Below are 21,143 nucleotides of genomic sequence, written 5' to 3' on the forward strand. Positions count from 1 at the left end.
TGCACCGGCTGCATCAGAATGAACATGAAACTCAACCTGTACGCTCCTCTCCGCTCGCCAAAAGGAAATTCCGTTGAATCCTGCCAGGAACTGCAACCACACCTTAAGGTCCTCCTTCATGCCATGCGTCACCCTGGCCCGATGGAGCGGGCGTTTGAGACCGGCCATGGCCGCAATAATGCGCCTGATAAATGCCCTACCTGGAGCCACCACTCTACAAGCAAAATTAAGGTGTCCCACTATCTCCTGTAGTTCCTTGAGAGTCACCTTTGACTTCCCCAACAATGCTCCTATTTTGGCCTTCAAAACTTCCAATTTCTCCACCGGTAGCCTTGACGTTTGCCGCTCAGTATCCATTTCTATGCCTAAAAACGTCAATACCGTCGTTGGCCCCTCAGTCTTTTCTTCCGCCAACGGCAAAGCCAGCTCCTTGGCCAATTCCTTGAATGTTTTCAAAATAAACTGGCACCTTCCCGAATTCCTTTCCCCACAAAAGAGAAAATCATCGAGATAATGCGCCGTAGACGTACAGCGCGTTACCTGCCTAACCTTCCACTCCAAAAATGTACTAAACTTCTCGAAAGCCGCGCAAGACACTGAACAACCCATAGGCAACGCTCTATCTACATAATACAAGCCTTCAAACTGAAACCCTAACAAGTTAAAATCCCTAGGGTGCACTGGCAAAATCCGAAAGGCCGATTTCACGTCACATTTTGCCAGCTCCGCCCCAATACCGCATCTTTTAACCATATCAACTGCTTCGTCAAAAGACGTGTACTTAACTGTGCACAATTCGGATGGGATGGCATCGTTAACCGACTCCCCCTCAGGAAAAGACAAGTGGTGAATCAGGCGAAACTCACCTTGGGCTTTCTTGGGCACAATGCCCAACGGAGAAACCCTCAGGTTCTCAATGGGTGAGGTCCAAAAAGGGCCTAACACCCGCCCCTCTTTCACCTCCTTGCCTATCTTCTGCAAAACAATACTCTCCATCCCCTGCACTGATCGCAGGTTTTTCGCGAAATATCCTTTACGCTCGCCCACTGCCGGTATCCTAAAACCCTCTCTAAATCCTTCAAGTAGGTATGCGGCCTCCTCTCGCCTCGGATACCGCTGCAACCATACTTCCAAAATCTCCACTCTAATTGGGCTGGGCCCCTTTTCCAGGAGCACCTCCACCCCCTTGTTTTTTGGGACCTCCTGCCCCCCTGTCCTGCCTTGCTTTGAAACAACTGGAATTTGGGTGCGGACCTCCGCATGTAAGGCACTCATGCCTAAACCTGCAAGGTTTTCTTGCACAGGAACCTCTTGCGTTATATTGAAAGCATAACAAGCGGGGTTGAACCACCTGTCCCGCCCATGGGCGGGCAAACTGGGTCTGGCGTGACCTCCTGTTCAAATGACCACTATCAAATCTATCCCCCATGTTGGATTTAGCCGGTGTCATATGCTGCAACCACAAGCGGGGATGAGGCTCGTCCCAACGAAGGTTGGGCTGAATGGCACTCCTCATCCGGAATGCCTCATCGTAACGCAACCATGCTAGCCCCTCGAAATCCGTAGATGCCCTAATCATAGTGTCCAAATATTGGATCAGTGCTGGTGCCCTCCAGGGCTGCATCTTTATCAAAACTCCAGCATAAATTACAAATCCCGGCAGCCAGTTCGACCAATTCCTATCTGGCTTTTTTCTCCTCCGTTTTTCCTTCTCTCTTTCATCCTCCTTATCCCAATCTTTCTTGTCACAGTCCCTATTAAGTAATTCAAAAAAAATCCACGTATTCGCCTCGCCAAATTTTTTCCTTCGTGGCCGCCGTCAGGTGATCTCCCACGGGCGTCGCGTAATCTGCATACGGCAGCGAGCCCGTCGGGACCGTATTGTAGCCCGTGTTGGGTACCGATGGATGCCAGCCCCCACTAGCCTCCGTGCTAGCCAGCGGAGTCGGTGGAGGGGAACCCCCCCATGGCATACCCCATGTGCCCCACTGTGGTCCCACATAGGGCCACGATGTACTAGGGCACTGGTTCTTAACCTTGGGTTACTCAGGAGTTTTGGACTGCAACTCCCAGAAGCCTTCACCACCAACTGTGCTGGCTGGGGTTTCTGGGAGTTGCAGTTCAAAAACATCCGAGTAACAAAGGTTAAGAACCACTGTACTAGGGTACCCGTGTGAAGTCTGTGATGTGTGCCCGGTGGGTGTGCCTGCAGCCCCGCCAGCCCATGGCCAAACAGGCCATGGTGACTGCAGTTGTGGTGCGATAATACACTCACCATCCGACGTAGAAGCCACGCAATGCTCCAACAGGGGATCCGACACAATCTCACCCTCTTCTACCTCATCCCGGGCGTCTTGTCCTGCTGCTGATGTGACGATGTTCTTCAAAGGAGCTGCCGTCTCCTTGTTCCTGCCCGCCGATGTGGAGCGCCCTGGTGAACTGGGCGCCTCTGCCGACCGGGCGTTGTCGTGTGCCTGTGAGGACTCAAAAGCCGTAAAGCGGGCCATCAGATCCTGGGCTATTGACTTCAACCTAGATTTCCTGAGCCCCTTTGATTCCCTAGCTGATCTACGCAGCTGGTCCTCCCGCGGCTGATTCTGCTGAGCAGCTAACCTCTGCGCTTCCATGGCCGCCATTTTTTCCTGCAACGCCTGCCATATTGGCCATGAATCCTCATCCGAAGATGAATGAGGTGGCGATAATTGTGGTACTGATTTTCTTTTAGCTGGCTGCTTGCCTTTTGATGTGCCACGTCCCTTACGCGACGCCATTATCGCAAACACCGCAGATGCTGCCTTGTAGACTCTATCTAACCTTTTACGATGTATGTCTACCTATCACTTCACCACCACCACCTACTACACTTATCCAAGAAACCACCCTGAATTATCACACCCTCTGGTGTTACGCTGCACAACCAATCAATTATCCTTGTGGGCCAAAAACCGGCCCCTTGTCCCTGACCAGGGTCCACCCATTCAAAGACACCCGAATCGGAAAATACAACCTTGCGTCGCCAGCGTCCGTGTCACTACTATCTCCAGATGTCCTAGAAAAAAGACAATTTCAACAGATTATCCTCCTGTGCGAATACCCATCAACCAGGCAGAGGGCGCTAATCGCTGCCCCCGCCATTGGTAGCGACCAATATTCCTGACCATACCCGCACTGCAACGCTACCCAGAATATCCATGCCCTGCCGGCCAGCCAAGTTACTATATGTCACCTCAGTTCCTTCCCAACTTAGCTTATTGTTGTTGTTTTTTTTTTAATACCTTTATGGCAACAGACATCCATCCCTATTTACTTGTAATATACTATTCGTTTTTATTATTAGTATAATTTTTTTGTTGTTGTTATTATTATTATTATTATTATTATTATTATTATTATTATTATTATTATTATTATTATTATTATTATTATTATTATTATTATTATTATTATTATTATTATTATTAATATTAATATTAATATTAATATTAATATTAATATTAATATTAATATTAATTCTATTAAATACTTATATATCTCATTATTATTATCATTTTTTTATTGTTATTTTATTTACTTCATTATTATTTTTTAAATACATATATTTCCATACATACACATATACCTATTATTTATTCATTTATTCAATTCATTCAGACATAATATATATATACACCCACATACATACATATACACATATATATATTGTTTTATTATATTCTATTTTATATATATATATATATATATACACCTTTTCTTTTTTCTCTTTTTCTTTTTTTCTTTTTTTTTTTATAAACTCCATCTCCATGGACTCAAGCTCCTCCAAAGATATACTCCCATGCCCTTATACCTTATTCATTCAATTAAAACCTATACCCTTATACACACAACATACATACATATGTGTGCCCGCCTACCAGCCCGCGCACACACGTATCCCAACCTGCTTTTTTTATTTTTTTTATTACTCTACTTTACTGTACCCCTCCACTCATATGCCCTGCACACCCACCCACCATCAATGAGGGGTAGGGGTGCAGGGCACCGAGGGCCGCGCGGTGGCCCAGCCACCGCCCGCGCCATCTCCTGCGCCCTTAAAATGGCGCCCAGCATCTAAAATGGCTTCCCGGCCAGAAAGCGAAACTGGCTCGCACACAGTGATAAAGCGGGGGGTGGGGCGGGGTAGGGGGCCAGCAGCGGCGACAGATCCGCTTCACCCCCCCAGGCTCTCCGCCTCCTGAACCCCATCACCACCCCACTTCGCTCCCTTTCCCGTTACTATATTATTATTATTATTATTTTTTATTTACGCGCGGTAACGGGGGCAATGAGGGGGTGATCCAACTCCCTGCGTAGAGCACCCCCTAGCCCTGCCGCCACGCGTCTCGTGCCGGCCTCTAAGGAACCCACTGGGGAGGGGGGGTGAGTAGGCTTCCTCCCTGCCCCCCCGTTACAACAAAGGCCCCCCGCGGTACCGGCGCGGCAAGCAGCCGCCCCTCCGCGAACGATGGGCCACCTCCTGCCGTCCTTCAGGTTCCCCCACCGTACTTTGCTCGTTGCGGGAAGCCGCCGCGTTCCCGATCTCCCTGCCAGGCCGGCAGTCGCTGTGACGCAGCTCGTCGGCTCGTCACAGCGACGCTCCTTCTCCTCTGCCCAGAACTGAAAGAGAAATGACCCAGGGGTGGAGCAGCCCTTTATACTGCCTGCTCTCACCCCCCCCAGCTCTCCTCTCACGATGCCTCGTTTCCCTCCGGGGCGGGTGGCAAACCACGCCCACTCGCTCAAAGTCCGGAGGCTTAGCGGCGGGCTAATCCTTCTGAAAGGAAAAGGACTTGGAAATAATTTTGTCAAAATTACAAAGATCTTGAAAGGTGGGGAAAAAAAAGCTTTCTTGTCTGGCTGTCAGCTGGCAACAGGGAATCTAATGAGACTTTAAAATTAATTGTCCATGCATCTTATCATGTGGAAATGACAGAAACTAACAAGAGTGAGAATATTAGTGGACATTGTTTTCATGTACACATGGAGGCCAGTTATAGGATGCATCTATAAATGCATTTAGGGACTCTTTCCTCTATAAATAGAGTTTGTGGAATAAGAGAAAGTTAGTTTTTTCTTTTGCCCAATATTCTCTGGAGTAGTTATTTTTATTCACTAGTCAGAAACTCAACCTTCGCTGCACTCTGCCACCATGAAAACCCAGAAAAAGAATGAAAATAGCTTTTTGTGCTGCCCTTTCCTTCTGGTGTATGCTTGTTACTTCACATAAACTCATTTATATTCATGAGAGGCAGATTCTTTGTGGAATATAATCCTATGGTTTGATTAATCATTCATCTTTTCCGGTAATCTTATTGTGATTACGGCATACATTATCTTTGATTGGTAATGAAAATAATTTCTGTTTTGTATTACCAGTAATCGAGTCAGTAACTAGCTTTTAATCCACAAAAAGGAAAGAATTTTTTCCCTAAGAACTACAACTCCCAAAATGACTTGCCAAGATAATGAACTCTTTATAACATAGAGGTGACCACTTAGCTATCAAGTAAATACTGTATTTGATGTATAAAGATAACAAAGATCATATATTTAGGCAATCAGTGGACCAGTAAATCCATGCTGTGATGTCTACTGGCTCTCATCCACTCGTCCTACTTCAGCTGAGCTAATGGAGTGGCTGTAATCAAGGCTATTAGTGGCATAGTACAATATCTGCTGGGTTACAGATTGCTTTAAAATGTTTGTTACTCTTTATTCGTTATAAGAATAGAATACAAAATTGCCCCTTCTTTTCAAGGCTATCAGCATGCCTTTAAATTCAGACCACAGTTTTGTGGATAGAACAGGATTTGAACTAGAGATGTGCACTGTCATCAAAATTCAGATTTGGAATTTGAATTCAAGATTTTGGATTCTGAATTTGGAATTTTGAACATTCAAAATTTCTGAATATTCAGAACTCTGTTGCAGTCAATAGGAATACTATACAATGGTGCCTCCACTTACGACCATAATCCATTCCAGAAGATGGGCATAACTCGAAATAGTCATAAGTCGAAGTACCATTTCCCATAGGAATGCATTGAAATGCAATTAATCCATTCCAACCAAAGGAAAAAAATCACACACAAAAATCACTGCAAGACTCATTGGAAATGTGCTTAATCCCTAACGGCCAAGGGGGGGGGGGGAGAGGAAGAAAAGCTATCAAGTATGCAAGACCCATTGGAAATGCACAGAAAACAAATGAAGCAGATTGGAAATGCACAGAGAACAAAGGGGGCAGGTCAGAAATGCGAAGAAAACAAAGGAAAATCTTTTGCAGGACCCATTGGAAATGGGGGAATAACCCCAAAGTAACCAACCCCCCCAAGACCCATCAGAAATGTGGGGGAGCCAAAAAACAAACAAATCCCCAAGACCCATTGGAAATAGGGAACCCCAAAAGCAACCAACCCTCCCAAGACCCATCAGAAATGGGGGGAAACCAAAAAAACAAACAACTCCCCAAGACCCATCGGAAATGGGGAAAAAACACTCCAAAAAGCAACCAAACCTCCAAGACCCATCAGAAATGGGGGAAAAACCAACCAACAAACAAACCCCCATGACCCATCATAGCACAGAAACATAACCCCCCCAGCAAAAAACCACACTACAAAAACACCCAGAATAGTTTTTAAAAAGGAGAAAACAGCACCTTACTTTACAAGGCAGCCCGAAGCCTCCATGCAAACACACGCAGAAATGAGGCAGTCCCAAGCCTCCAATGACAACACACACTCTCTAACTGCTGGGGCAAAAGAGCTACAAAGAAGCAGCTTTGTCACCACCTACAGATAGAAATTTGAATTTCCTGCCTTTTTTCCCTGCCTTTTTCTGTTCGTAAATGGAAGTTCCGTTCACAAGTAGAAGCAAAATTTTGCAGACGGAGCTGGTTTTAACTTGTCCCAGCAGATCAAAAGCATGTAAAAATGTGAGTACATAAATAGGTACTACCACAGTGGGAAGGAAATGGTGTTCTGTGTCTATTCGCGCTAGCCAGATGACCACAAAAATTGATTATGGAGAAATGCTGGCTCTATGGCCTGGAAATGGGGATGAACACCACCCCCTACAGTCAGACATGACTGGACTAAATGTCAAGGGGAACCTTTACCTTTACCTAGCACCACACTTCTGTTCCACCCAGCTGTGCTTTCTATAGCTTCACCCCCAGTGTTCACACATTTACATGTGGATTTCTGTGGTAGGGAAACCTACCACATAATTCAGCAGTTTACATTCTAGAGCACATTGACTTCCATGGGCAAGAGCTTCATTAAATTGCCAAATTGTGGGTGCTAGTGGGAGGGGCAATTCCCATTTCCCTTTAGTTGTGTGGAGTCTGTACATGTGAATAAAAATAGACAGCTCTACATATGACTAAACATGCAAATCTTTGCCATGAATTATAATTCCCAGAGCTCCTTTGTTCCTATTCCATATGTTGGATAGTGATGGGAGGAGATAGCAGGGTGTGGAAGCTACCAGAAACAGAAGTGAGCACCAGATAGATTGGTGATGAGGGATGGTGAGTTTCCAGGGGAAGGAGATGTTCATATTGCTCATAGGAACAATGTAGAACTTGCAGAAATTAGTTTGTTTGACTGGGATTCACAGAATTGGCCAGTAAGCACGGACAGTCCAAAAATGTGATGTTTGCAAGCTGTGGAACAATCTATGTTGTAAGTTACACTCCTGCTGTCCAGAGGGCATAGACGAAATGCTACTGCCGTGATGTCCAGCTATGAATACAAATCAGGAAGGCAAATAGAAATGAAAGGACCTTACAGAATGAGAACGAAAGGAAGCTTACAGGGAAACAATCAGTGTTCCAGTTTTTCAAAATAGACAAGGAACTGTGGCACAGAAACTTGCAAAAGGAGAGTTGCAGACATTCATGTGAAGTTGTACCTGGGTCAGTGAAAGAGTGCCTGGACATGGGCTGGTACGCATGGCTCTTTTCAGAATATACATTTACAACGATGTAGGCCCTACTCTTATACAGAAGAAGCAGAAAAAGAGAAACAGCAACAACATATTTAAAGCACATTGAAAAGTTTGAGGAAGAGTAATTGGTTGAAGAAGTTATATTAATAATAACAGTTGTGCTGTTTTAGGAAATTGGAAAGTGGTTTGAAACATAAATAATTAAACCATTTAGCTACAGAATTAAATGTCCCTTAAGTACATGCACTTTTGAAATCACTTTATTCAAAATACAGAAATTAAATCTTAAGAGATATATGAAGTCCATTCTTACTTTGGAAAATATAGTCTAATTAGTTAAGAATGTTCAGAATGAATGAGTTATGCCATAACACCTTCATCATGTTGCCATCTTACATCAGGATGGTTTGCATTAGCACGATAGGTTTTTACATGTTTTCAATTCTTGCTTTATAAGTGTGTGACAATGATTGTAAGAACCAGATATTGATGATTACTGTTGATTAATTATTACAGGGGCATAATCAAATATATGCAATGCAGATGTCATGGAAAGGCATTTGATTGTGCAGCATGCCAAGCTGAGCCAAGAGATTACAATTGTGGATAAAGAATTTAGATCACCACTGCAGTGATTTGACTGTTGTTTTATCTAAACTTCTTCCTGTGTGAAAACCTCTGAATAATTCAGTGTGAGTTTAATGTGTGCCATAAATAAAGAATAATACTGGGTGACTGATGAAGCAAGTGGGTGTGCACAGCACACTATTCTTTCTATAGACATATAGTCCATTCAAGATTGGTTGCAACTAAAGATGTAACTAGTACTTATAATTTTTCTCATTCTGGATGAAAAAGGGTGTCTTGACATATTGAGACATTCTGCTGAAAAAATGAACAACTAATCCAAGATGTTTCACTCCTATACAAGAGCAAAAAGACCAGCACATTTTTCATGAGTAACTACCTTTACAAAAACACTGGTTTTATGTGAAAAACTTTTATTTTCCCTTAGATATCTTTTATTTTGTGCAAAATGCAAAGATCTCTGCACAAAATAGAGAGTTTTCTGTACAAAAATGGAATTTTTTTTTGTAGACAAGTTTTTATGTACAAAAGGTTTTGCCAGTTCTACCAATTTTCCACCAGTTTGGAAATGTGAAAAATGTGCACAAACTATAATCTTGCCCAGGAGTGAGAAAACTTTTTAAAGTTATTGTTCTTGCCTATAAGAATAAAAGAAGTGAAGAGTTACTTCCCTAGTTTTAATGAAAATATCATAAGGATAATACTTTTCATTTCACCTATCAGAAAGCTATATGTTTTCCGTCTACAATGTAGTAAGCCTTTATAATTTATTTATAATTTATAACATTTGTTATAAATTAAACACTGAGTTGTGTGTGCAATGATAGGTGGTCTGCCATTAGTCAGAACCAGTTTGACAGTACATAATAATTATTAAAGAGGGACTGCTGTGGGGAAAAGGGTATTACACTCTGAGAGCTAAAGGTCAGTGCAGAAGGTTGAAAAGCCCGTTTTTAAAATGTATGTTTATGACAGCCATATACAGTATGTCCCATGAACTGTTAATGATGAAACAGAGCTACTTCTATGTAAAAGAAATATACTCAACCATGGATGAGGGAATTCATTACATTTTATTTGTTTGTTTAAGCATTTATAAAAAGGTAAAGGTTCCCCTTGACATTTTTAGTCTAGTCATGTCCGACTCTAGGGGGCGGTGCTCATTCCGTTTTCAAGCTGTAGAGCCAGCACTTGTCCAAAGACAGTTTCCGTTGCCACGTGGCCAGCATGACTAGGGAACTCCAGTTTACATTCCCACTGAGGTGGTACCTATTTATCTACTCGCATTTACATGCTTTCAAACTGCTAGGTTGCCGAGGAGCTGGGACAAGTGACGGAAGCTTACTCCGTTGCATGGATTCGATCTTACGACTGCTGGTCTTCTGACCCTGCAGCACAGGCTTCTGCAGTTTAGCCCGCAGCACCACCACGTAGCCTGCCCTATATTATAGGCTCTCACAGTGGGTTACAAAACTATAGAAAGCATGCAGAAACAATGAATACCTTTTTGCTGAGGTTTCTGTCACTTTTGAAAATTGTCTCTGCACAAAAAAAGTGCAGAAAAGTACAGTATTTTCTCTTTATGAAGCTAAGAACACTAACACACAAAAGGTAAACACAGAAAGGCTGTCTGACTGATTGAAAGGATAGAAACAACCCAACTTGTGCTTTCAATTTTTAAATGTCCAAGCAATATGGCAGCAGCTGTAATGCAGTGTCAGCATACAATTTGTTCTACAAAATTTGCATCACTTGCACACAAAAAATTCTTGCAAATGTAAAGCCTCATTGAGCCCAACAAAAATATCTATTTCCTTCTTTCTGCCCACCAGAAAAAAATGAGTTCTTTTTGCACACACAGACTAAAAATGAGGATGTACAGTGCTCTTCAAAAGCTGTATGATGTTAAATGTCAGTTAGAAAACAAAAATGGAAATGGACATAGCATTAGCAAGCTGGCCTGGTCAGTATTGTAGAGATGTACACTCCAGTTATGGGGTGAAAATATACTGTGATGTTTCATAGCAAATATTCTTCTGCTTCCTGAAAAGATGAACATTTCTTGTTGCTAAAAAATCACTGAAAAGTGCTTTTTTGGTACTGTCCGTGTAGTCGGAATAGTTTAGGACTTGGATCAGGAAGATTTTGATTCAATTCTCAGAGGATTATTGTATGGTTAAAACTAGATGTCTTCTGAGTTCATTGGTAGAAAAAAAATGGCATTCAAATATGGTAATAGTAACCCTTACTGATAATTCATGTACAGTTGTGCCTTGCAAGATGATTGCCTCGCTGGATGAAAAACTCATCAGACAAATGTTGCCTTTTTTGTCCAGCACCATTTTTGAAGATCGTACCCTTTCCCCCTGCCTTCAGCAAGCCTCCAAAGGGGAAAAAGCTTTCTCTTTTTTTTTCCTTTTTCCATTTGGAGCCTGACCGAAGGCAGGGGAAAAGGGTGCAATCTTCAAAATTGGTCCTGGACAAGCCTCTACAAGTGCTGCTCAGAGGGACCCCGGTGCTTCCCTTGCACCATTGGAAGACTGGCAGGGGTCCCTCCGAGCGGCGCTTGCAGAGGCTAGCCCAGCACCATTTTTGAAGATCGCACCCCTTTCCCCTGCCTTCGGTAAGGCTCTGAATGGAAAAAGCCTTTTTTTTTCCTTTTTCATTCGGAGGCTTGGTGAAGGCAGGGGAAAGGGGTGCAATCTTCAAAAATGGTACTGGGCTAGCCTCTGCAAGTGCCGCTCGCCGCTCAAAGGGACCCCCGCCAGTCTTCCAACAGTGCAAGGGAAGCCCCGGTGGACCTCCTAAGGCAGCAATCCAGGTAAGGGCCCCCTCACCTGTCCTCTGATGGTACTTCCTCAGCTCCCTAACTGGTAAAAAATTCCCATAGGAACACATTAATTAAATTTCAATGCATTCCTATGGGAAACCGCAGCCTGCAAGACGAAAATATTGCAAGACAACATAAACCCCGGAACAGATTAATTTCGTCTTGTGAGGCACCACTGTATTAGGTATTAAGATATTGTGACTAAACTTTCTTGTAGACCACAAAAGTTACTTCTCCAGGCCACTAGCCAGACTAAAAGGAGAATTCTGGAGACTAATTTATCAGCATTTTCCATGTGCTGTTGAAGTCTCATGTTGCCCTAGAACTTTTGCAGCTTCTGTTGAAATAAGAAATAAAATTCATGTTAATAAGAATGTTAGCATTCACTTCATAAAGTATCTTAATGTGCATGCATGTGGCAATGATGGTTGCCCACTTACTAAGAGCGAAAATATAATGACAGAAAAGTTTTCTGCATCTTGTGGTTTCTAAATCTGGCAACAGACCAAGACAATGAATCTGGCTGACTGCCACTCCTAATCACCACCAGCCCGACTGATTCTAAATTGCATAGAACAAGACCATAGTGAAAGTGCATGTCTTATAATAAGCAAATGTATGTTCTTCGATAATACCTAAGCATTTGTTCTTGAGATTGTTTAAAAAACCCACCTCTGCTGTGTATCCTTGGTGATGCAAAACATTTCTACAAAAGTACTTATTATACCTCTTCCAGTTGCATTTTCTATATTTGTAGTACTTAGTATACATTTACTTTTAAAAGTAGCAAATGCAGAGCATGCATTTGTTTCAAGTTACGTGAAAGAATCGTGGTTTTTCATGGCATAGACATTTGGACAGCCAGCCATGTTAATCTGTAGTATTGTGCAGCAAAAACAGTAAATTATTGTGAAGCCTCAGTAGATGAACATTTAATGGTGTGCCTATCTGTTCAACAATAACAGTAATAAATCTGTCAACAAGTCAGTTTTGTCTTATGGCAAATCTCGCCAGGGCTCCCTATCTAGGAAGGACTTGGAAATGGTTGACCAGTTCCTTTTTCCAGTGGTTCTGCAGGAGTTGCAGCTTGCTGAAGTTTGACTTTTTTTTCCAGATAAACAATGGTGAACTGACTAAGTGAACTATCAAGCCTATGTATATATCTACTGAGCTTATGTTCCATGCATTGGAAGGATGTGCTACAGTTAATAAAAGCTTGTCTCAAATAGAAATTGTTAATTTTAAATTATCCCAGGACATAATATTGATGGAGATTACAGAGCATAATGTGACTATGGATGCAGTGGTCTGCACAATCTCCTATCTGCAGTTATGCAGGCTGGCGAGCAGCCTGTTCAAAGCAATTGAGCTTTCCATTTGTTTGAAACATTATGGGGATTATTCATAATGATGGGAACATAACTGGTGAGTGAACCACTTGTGAACATAACTCACAAGTGCTGAGAGGCCCCACAACCAATCTGGAAGTGCCAATTTTGTAATACAAGACTTTAGCTAGACCATCTGGAAGTCACTTAATAGTCATCAAAGTAAAATATGAAAATCAAGGAATAATCAAGTAAAATGGGCTACTATGATCCAGAACAAATTTTCTGTGACTGTGGAGAAATGCAGTCAATATGGCACTTATGTGCACTCAGTTTATACCCCACCAAAAGAAGATCTAGAAAATGGCTGAGATAATGCTATTGAAGTAATCTGCTTTTCGTCAAAAACAGTCTATTTATCTTAACATTTTGTTTTTGGTTTTGCCTGTGTTTCATGGTGCTGTCCATGGTTTCGGGTTGTGCAGTGCTCTGATATGAGTGGAGAGGAGAAAGCAATTGAGTATGAAGCAAACTGTTATGTGGGATGGCAAAATGGAATTTTGCCTTTGTGATACCACAAAAATGCTTGTTGGGCTTTGTTCATGTAGACAATTGTGTATCTTTGGAAATAAACAGTTTGTTATTTAAAATGGTGTAAAGAGCAATGAAGTACTTGTGCTGGGGTGTCGGGCTTGCAGACCCAGGGGCTGGAAATTCAAACTCCCACCATGCTTTCCAGAAGAGGGTCTAGCCAAGATCATAGAGTATGTGCGGCCAATGCCATTGTTTGCTTTGCCATATCTTCAGCCTTGGTCAAGCTGCACGGTGTTCAAGAAGGAGAGACTGGTAAACCACTTATAAGTATTTAATATCTAGCAGAGCCTGACAAGGATTATCATTAAGTCAAAACTGGCTGACAGCACATATGTATTGTTATGTTTTAATATAGAAGTGTTTTTTAATATTGTTTTCATTTGATACATGATTGGGACACCAGTGTGCTGCCCACTTGCTGCTAGTGAGACACAGTAAACAGTGGAACTTTAAAAATTGGTAAAGTTGCGTCCCAAGAAGTTGTTAGAGAGGGAAAGCAAAGTTGGGTTAGGCAAACACAATAATAAATAACACAACCCTCAAACCATCAATACGTTTTTCAAACAAAAGTGCATACTGTATGCCTGGGACCATGCCTGTGTCTATCTCCTGTCAATCACACACATTCTTTTATTAGTTTAAGATAGAAAATAAACAACGAGACTGACAGCTTTGTGTCCTTTGGCATTTTTGTGTCACCACCACAAAAGGAAGAGGGTATTATGTCATCAGTCAAGTCTGTCAGGTCTGGTTTAGTCTGCTGTTTGTCTTTAAATATTGTTTCCCTTACTTTTTCCCCCTCCAAGCTGATCCTCATGCTTCATATTGATTATATATTGTTGATTCTCCAAAATTCCATTTTTCCAGTTGTATCTGGCATATAGTCATCTTCTCCCATCAATGCAACTCAAAGTGTACTTTTCTGTGTTTAATAAAAAATAGTCAGTCAGAACCTTTATTGACATACACACAAAATATCACATCTATAGGATAACAACAAACTGTTAATCAACTAAATCTACAAATTCAGTCTCAGTATATGGCTCCTTTGTGTAGGTAACATTAATGGAAGTTGTCTCAATGTTATTTTTTAAACTGTAGGTTTGCTGCATATTTTTAGGTTTCTCTGAAATCAGGGAAAAAGATATCTCTGGATTTTCTAGTAGATCTCTAGGTGATTTGCTATAGATCAGCAACTACTGACTCTCAGTCTTTTAACAATGGCAGTTAAAAGAAAAGATCCCCCTCCCTCCATTATATTGCTGGGATAAAGAAAACTTGGGATAACTAGGGGTGGGTTTTTATGTGAAAGACATGTGAGATATATGTAGTTCTGCAATTCAGGTAACAAATTTTGGGGCTCAGAAAACAAAGATTTATCTATCTTGAAATATGCCCATATTTGCTTTTAAGATATATGCTACCTACAGGATAATCATGCAATTGCTAAAGCTGTAATATTTCAGTATTATGGCCCTTCCCTTATATTATGGGTCATTTTAAACTGCTATGGGGAAGGTGATTTAAAGCACAGAAGGGATGGAAAGGAGCTACCTTTCGTGTGGAAACTACGTGAAGAATCTCTATCCTACATCCATGTGGATTCATGGCTCTGCCCACTATGGTTTGAGTTTGAAATAATGTTGCTACTTTAATCAAATGTGAATAATTAGTTTGAATGAAAATACGGTACTCTGAAGTCTGAAAAATTGTGGGGGCAGCAAAATGAGCTTCGGTGAATTAGCCTCCAGTTCATTGGATCTATTTTTCATAGGTGAAACTTTTCAGTAAATAATAAACATGCAGAATAGTGAACTTAATCATGTGTTTACCACACCTAGTGGGAAACCATTCTTTATGGGAGAAGGACTATCCCTGTCATAGAAATACCCATGAGGTGTACCCCTTCCTGACACATTCTGCACAGAGAGCTTTTGCAAGCTCTAATCCGGTAAAGTCCTATGTTAATATGACTATAAATATACATTTCAAGAAAGCAAGGTATAAATACAACTCACTTGTAATTAAATTCTGAATTTTCAGTTCTACATGAAGCTGTCACTCACTAAAACTTTGTCCTTCTGAACCATGAGATATTCCTTGAAAGTAATTTGCCTGAATCTGTTTATTTTTGTTTCTCTGTGTATATCTTTGAATGCATATTGTACATACATCTGTGCAATCCCTAGTGTCTGAACACCTGTCATTGCAGGAAGAAATGGGAGGAGGATAGGGTCGTTTTGATAGAGAGCAGCCATACTATGTTGTATGTGACATCGTAGGAGGTTGTGGTTTTTTGCCAAATATGGTATAAGAAAACAATGTGGAAGTTCCTCTTCCCTACAGCTTCACACTTCTTTTGTTGAATGGATACTGTGAACACCACTTTACAATTAGGTAATTGTGCATAGGGCATATGAAGAAAAATAGACATGACCTTTATTAGCTACACAATTACAGTATGTATTTCTTGGTTTTATGACACCTGGGCAGCACCATACAGACATTTAAAAATATGGCAATAGCAATAGCAAAGGATGGATCTGAACTAGTGTTTCTGTTTTTGTTCTAGATTTTAGTTTCAAGATTCTTATTATATATTATGTCTATGTACATAAGCTGACTCCACCTAGTTGTTGATCACAGACAGAAGCCAACAGATCTGAGAAGTTAATAAAGAAATGTCAGCTGCAGAGTCTTTTTTGTTGTTGTTTTTGACATGGTTTTACAGCTGACAGACGTGTTCAAACATTAAAAGAAAACCTAATAGTTTTTATTTCATCTTTCTAGGAGACATGATCTATTGTGCTTTTATAAGGGAGGAACAGAAACCATAATTACAGAATATATATTAGTTCTAAGCACTGTGCAGAGCAGAATAAGTTCCAAAAAGCAATATCAATAATAAAATAGGAAAACAAATTTGTATAAACATTCTTAATAATTTGCAATTTAGCTTTCATCCTTTCTTAGCTCAACAAACAGGGATCTGACCTAAGGATATCCATGTTTCTACCGATGTTCTTGGTGCCTGAAACAAGCCAGGTTTCAAGCACACAAAAACAAGATAAACAGGCTGGTTCTTGTTTCAAGATATGTAAGCCTGCTTAGATCAAGCATAATTTTTGTGTGTGTGTGCATCAGAATTTAACACTGTAGATCAGGACTGCAAGTATGGCCAAGTTGTCAATTAGACAAATAAACAAAGACTGAATTAGTATTAATTAATATAGCACTTTTCAAATTTTTGAAAGATTGCAGAAGAAGTGCATGATCTATTCTCAATCAGGACTCACAACAATGAGCTCAAGTTACAGGATGCCAGATTTTGGTTGAATATCAGGGAAAGCTTCCTAACTGTTAGAGCAGTATGGTAATGGAACCAGTTATCTGAGGAGATGGTAAGTTCTACAAAACTGGACACATACAAGAGAAAATTAAACAACCGATTCCTACACTGAGCAGAGGGCTGGATTCAATGGCCCTATAGCTCCCTTCCAATTCCATTGTTTTATGATTTTGCAAATACCAGAAATAATTAAGGGAAGCAAGCATCTTAGCTCATATTAAAAATGATAAGGAGTACATGAGTGAGAGTTATATAATCTGTTGCTGTGATATATTATTCAATTAGCATTGTGCATATCACCCAGTAGAAGGTTATTTTGCAGTTTTTCTTCTTTGGCTGTATTTTTATAGTCTTTGCTTCATTTTACCTTCCTTCCTTTTGTCAGACATAGTCTTTGTAAAACTTCATGTGCCGAAATAGTGATCTCTTTCTTTCTAAATAAATACTAATTCTTCTTCCTCCCTAATATTAATTTATAACTAACTTATTTCTCATAATTTCAGCCTGTTATGTGATATACTGGGTTTGTTGAAGAAATGTCTTGACTGTTTATACTTTTTTTACAGCTTTGAGGGACAATAGGATTGAGCTTCTTCGGGCTTCTTGGCACGAACTGACCATCAGAGTCACAGATGTCTCACTGTCAGATGAAGGGCAATACACCTGTTCCTTATTTACTATGCCTGTCAAGACTTCCAAGGCTTTCCTTACTGTTCTGGGTAAGTATAACTCATGGAGAATATCAGAGTGAGAACAGTTGTCAAAATGATTGCTGTAGCCTCTTAAGAGCTACAGTGCATAAATGAGAGTATATTTGTGTTTGACTGTAATGCACTGGGTTACAAGAACAAGCCTGCATACCCCCCTCCATCCATCTCATCTTCTGATGTGGCTGTGAGGGCAGCAGAAATTATTCTGTCCACTCTAAATCAGCCATGGTTTAAAGAATATTATTTAGTCCTTGCTGCTCTTCATGAATATGGTTCTCTGGGTCAAAATAGAACAACCTGAAGTTCATCAGAAAATGAAATGGAACATTTCCAAACACTGCCTCCTTTAACTGCTGAAATAACATGGAGAATTTGGTTGGAGCATGAGCTGTTATTGTAATGATAATCGGTGATTCCACATCCAAACTTGCTGTATCTGTTGATGATGCTCTATGGCAGTAGTTTTCAACCTTGGGTCTCCAGATGTTCATGGACTGCAATTTCCCGAAGCCTTCATCACTAACTGTGCTGGCCAGGATTTCTGGGAGTTGTTGTCCAAGAACATATGAGGACTCAAGGTTGAAAACTACTGCTCTACGGCTATTATTCTCCATAGAAAATCACGTATGAAGTAGCAGTGTTGATTTAGATACTATCAGGTTACATGTGATCACTCGTTAATCTAGTAGCCTTAGTGATGTTTGTTGTGAAACAAATTTGATACATTTTATAATGTGAGTAGTGAAAAGATCATTTTTGTTCCATGTGCTCATTTTCTTGTAACATACAGCATAAGACAGAAAGAAGGAAATTGGTGCCAAAAATCAATTCTGAAGAGTGTCTATTTTGCTTTATTTCACTGTATCTTTTTCCTCTGCAAGTCCTCATTTCCATGGGAGTTGTATGACTTCTTCAATTTCTAAATAGATGGCTACTTTCTGTAATGCTTAGGGTACTACTACAAAGATAAGTTTGTTTTATTTTGTTTTAAAATATTTGGAAAACATTGGGACATCAAAATTCATGTTTGTATTAAAATTGCAAACGACAGACAAGAAGCCTGATAAAAAGTAACAGAACTAGGGTCAGAACCCTGAATACAGCTTTTCAGTGACTATCGCATAGAGACAAAAATGAACTACTGCAACAAGCAGTGAAAAGAAATAGAAGAAAACAACAAAAGGGGGGAAATAAGAGATCTCTTTCAGAAGATTCAAGAAATTAAAGGGAAATTCAAGCCTAGATTAAGAATGCTGAATGAAGTACACTATCTGACCAGGAAAAAAATAAAGAAAAGGTGGAAACAGAATACTGAAGACCTATACAAAAGGGATAAAAGGATGGCAGATTCTTTTGAAGAAGCAGCCTGTGATGAAGAAAGTGAAGGTAAAGCTACTCTGAAAGCACTGGGAAGAAATAAATTACCTTCACTGCCGTATTATTTTGCCTATTTGTCTATATCACATCTATTATAGTATAATTTTATTTGTCGTCATGTCGTAATTGGTTTGATATGTAAATTGCCCATGATGGTGCTTTGCACTAATGGGGTGGTGTCTGTCTGTCTGTCTGTCTGTCTGTCTATCTATCTATCTATCTATCTATCTATCTATCTATCTATCTATCTATCTATCTGGAGTGAGAAATGGCTGATATTCAAGATGGGTTCTGAAAAGTAAGAGGCACTCAAGATTATATTGCAAATTTCTCCTGGCTACTAGAGAACACCAAATAATTTCAGAAGATCAGTATATGCTTTATATACTGCAGCGAAGCCTTTGACTGTGTAGCTCATGAAAAACTATGACTTGTTCTGAACTAAATGGGTGTTCCTCAGCACTTGATTATCTTGATGCATAACTTGTATTGTAGACAAGAAGCCACCATTAAGACAAACTGTGGAGAGACAGAACAGTTTCCTATTGGCAAAGGTGTCAGTAAAGGTGCATTTTGTCCCCATATTTGTTCAGTCTTTATGCAGAACATATGCAGAAGCCAGACTGGATTCAGATGAAGGAGGAGTTAAAACTGTTGGAACAAAGATCAGTAATTAAAGATATTTAAGATGACACCATCTTCCTGGCAAAAAGCAGCAATGTCTCTGAAGGCAAAAATGATGAAACTGGGGGTGGTGTACTTTGGGCACATCATGAGAAGGCAGGGTTCTCTGGGAAAAGCAATAATAGTGGGAAAGGCTGAAGGCAGCAGGAAAAGAAGAAGACCAAATATGAGATGGACTGATTCCAGAAAGGAAGCCACAGACTTGAGTTTACAAGAGTGAGCCAGGCAGTTGAGGAGAGGACATTCTGGAGATTGCTCATTTATAGAATCGGTGTTAAGTCAGAGGGGATTTGACGGCACATAGCAACAACACCAATGATATATGCATTTCTTTCTTTCTTTCTTTCTTTCTTTCTTTCTTTCTTTCTTTCTTTCTTTCTTTCTTTCTTTCTTTCTTTCTTTCTTTTGACTGAGAATCACATGTGCCTATCATGTTATTAAAGATGATATAATCCAGTAAAGGCAGTCTGCACGTGATGCCATGATTCAGTACATAGGCAGCCCTTCTAGATTCTACTCTGTGCTGTCTCTTTCTTTTCTCTCAGTTTTGTATGTATATGTGTTCATGTGTGTGTAAATGAGTAAGAGTCAGACAGAGAGAAAGACAGAGAGAGATGGCATGCTGCTGTTGAACTGCAGGGAAACCATTGGACTGATGGCATCTATGGAGAATGGAAGGACTGATTACAGGTACCTTTCCACCTCTAATATGCCAGTGCTGGAAAAGGTGACAGCTCCAACCATCTGTTCTCAGGAGGGGAAGGTCTTTATGCATAGCAATTTTATATAGACTGTCATTGTGCATAAGGATTACTTGATCTGAGTTTTTGCCCCTAAGTTGGGCACATTTTCTTTCCCTTTTCTTCTTTGTCTCTTTATTTCCTAGTTTTTCTTTTCTTTTCTTTTTTCTTTTTGCTCTTTGTATATAGTAAGGTGAGAGTTGAATTTAATAAGGCTGATGTAAAATGTTCTGTGTGCCAGTAATATTAAACTTAATCCAGCCAGGGAATTGCTTTTGTGCCTAGGATATGAAATATGTGCCTCTGCTAGTTCCACTGAGACTATTTTACCAGTTTGACGTTAAAGGGGAGGGGAAACTATACTAGAACAGAGTATTCCAGGATAAAGACAAATGCGGGTCAGTTTTTAATCTAAAGAAGCATGTCTAAAGAAAATAAAAAGCAGGTAGACTTCAAGTTCAAAGTATAATATACTCTCAGTATTGTCTTTTTTTCTTGAGTAATAATATTGCAGTGTTTAAAAAGGCATTTTTAAACTGCATTTTTACACTTTTTACATTCCTTTTGAAATCCTCCTCCTGCAATACATTTGTGTCATCTTTATAATCAGCTAGAAATTTTCTGTACATCAATCACCTTTCTTTCTTTTGAATTATTGCATTTTAATATTAGCGGTGTAGTATTAAGGATATTATAATATATCAGTTATCTTGGAATTAATGTATTACAAAAACTACTATTCCTCTCATGTTGATCAATGCTCAAAGATAATCATATACCTATGATTTTAGAACAAGGTAAAGGAGTTCATGGATACAGCAAGACACAAGTGAAAATGTGTCCCTGTCCTTTGTCCAGTGATAAAAGTCTATGAATCACAAAAACACCATCCTGATAATTGTGTAACTAATTTGATTTATAAGTGAAGTTTTTTGTTTTTTTTAAATGGAGCTT

The 21,143-nt window shown here is 40.2% G+C and overlaps 1 protein-coding gene across 6 annotated transcripts in view; it reads left to right on the forward strand.

Annotated features, from left to right (window-relative positions):
• Positions 1-21,143, forward strand: part of CADM2 (cell adhesion molecule 2) — a 501,666-nt gene that overhangs the window by 338,017 nt on the left and 142,506 nt on the right. For all 6 annotated transcript variants that reach the window (XM_072994016.2, XM_072994018.2, XM_072994017.2 and 3 more), the window contains one exon: positions 17,245-17,397. In XM_072994016.2, the coding sequence (XP_072850117.1) occupies positions 17,245-17,397 (153 nt within the window). The remainder of the gene's footprint in view (positions 1-17,244; positions 17,398-21,143) is intronic.

This window comes from Pogona vitticeps, chromosome 3 (genome assembly GCF_051106095.1).
Source record: "Pogona vitticeps strain Pit_001003342236 chromosome 3, PviZW2.1, whole genome shotgun sequence".
In the NCBI taxonomy this organism is placed as follows: domain Eukaryota; kingdom Metazoa; phylum Chordata; class Lepidosauria; order Squamata; family Agamidae; genus Pogona; species Pogona vitticeps.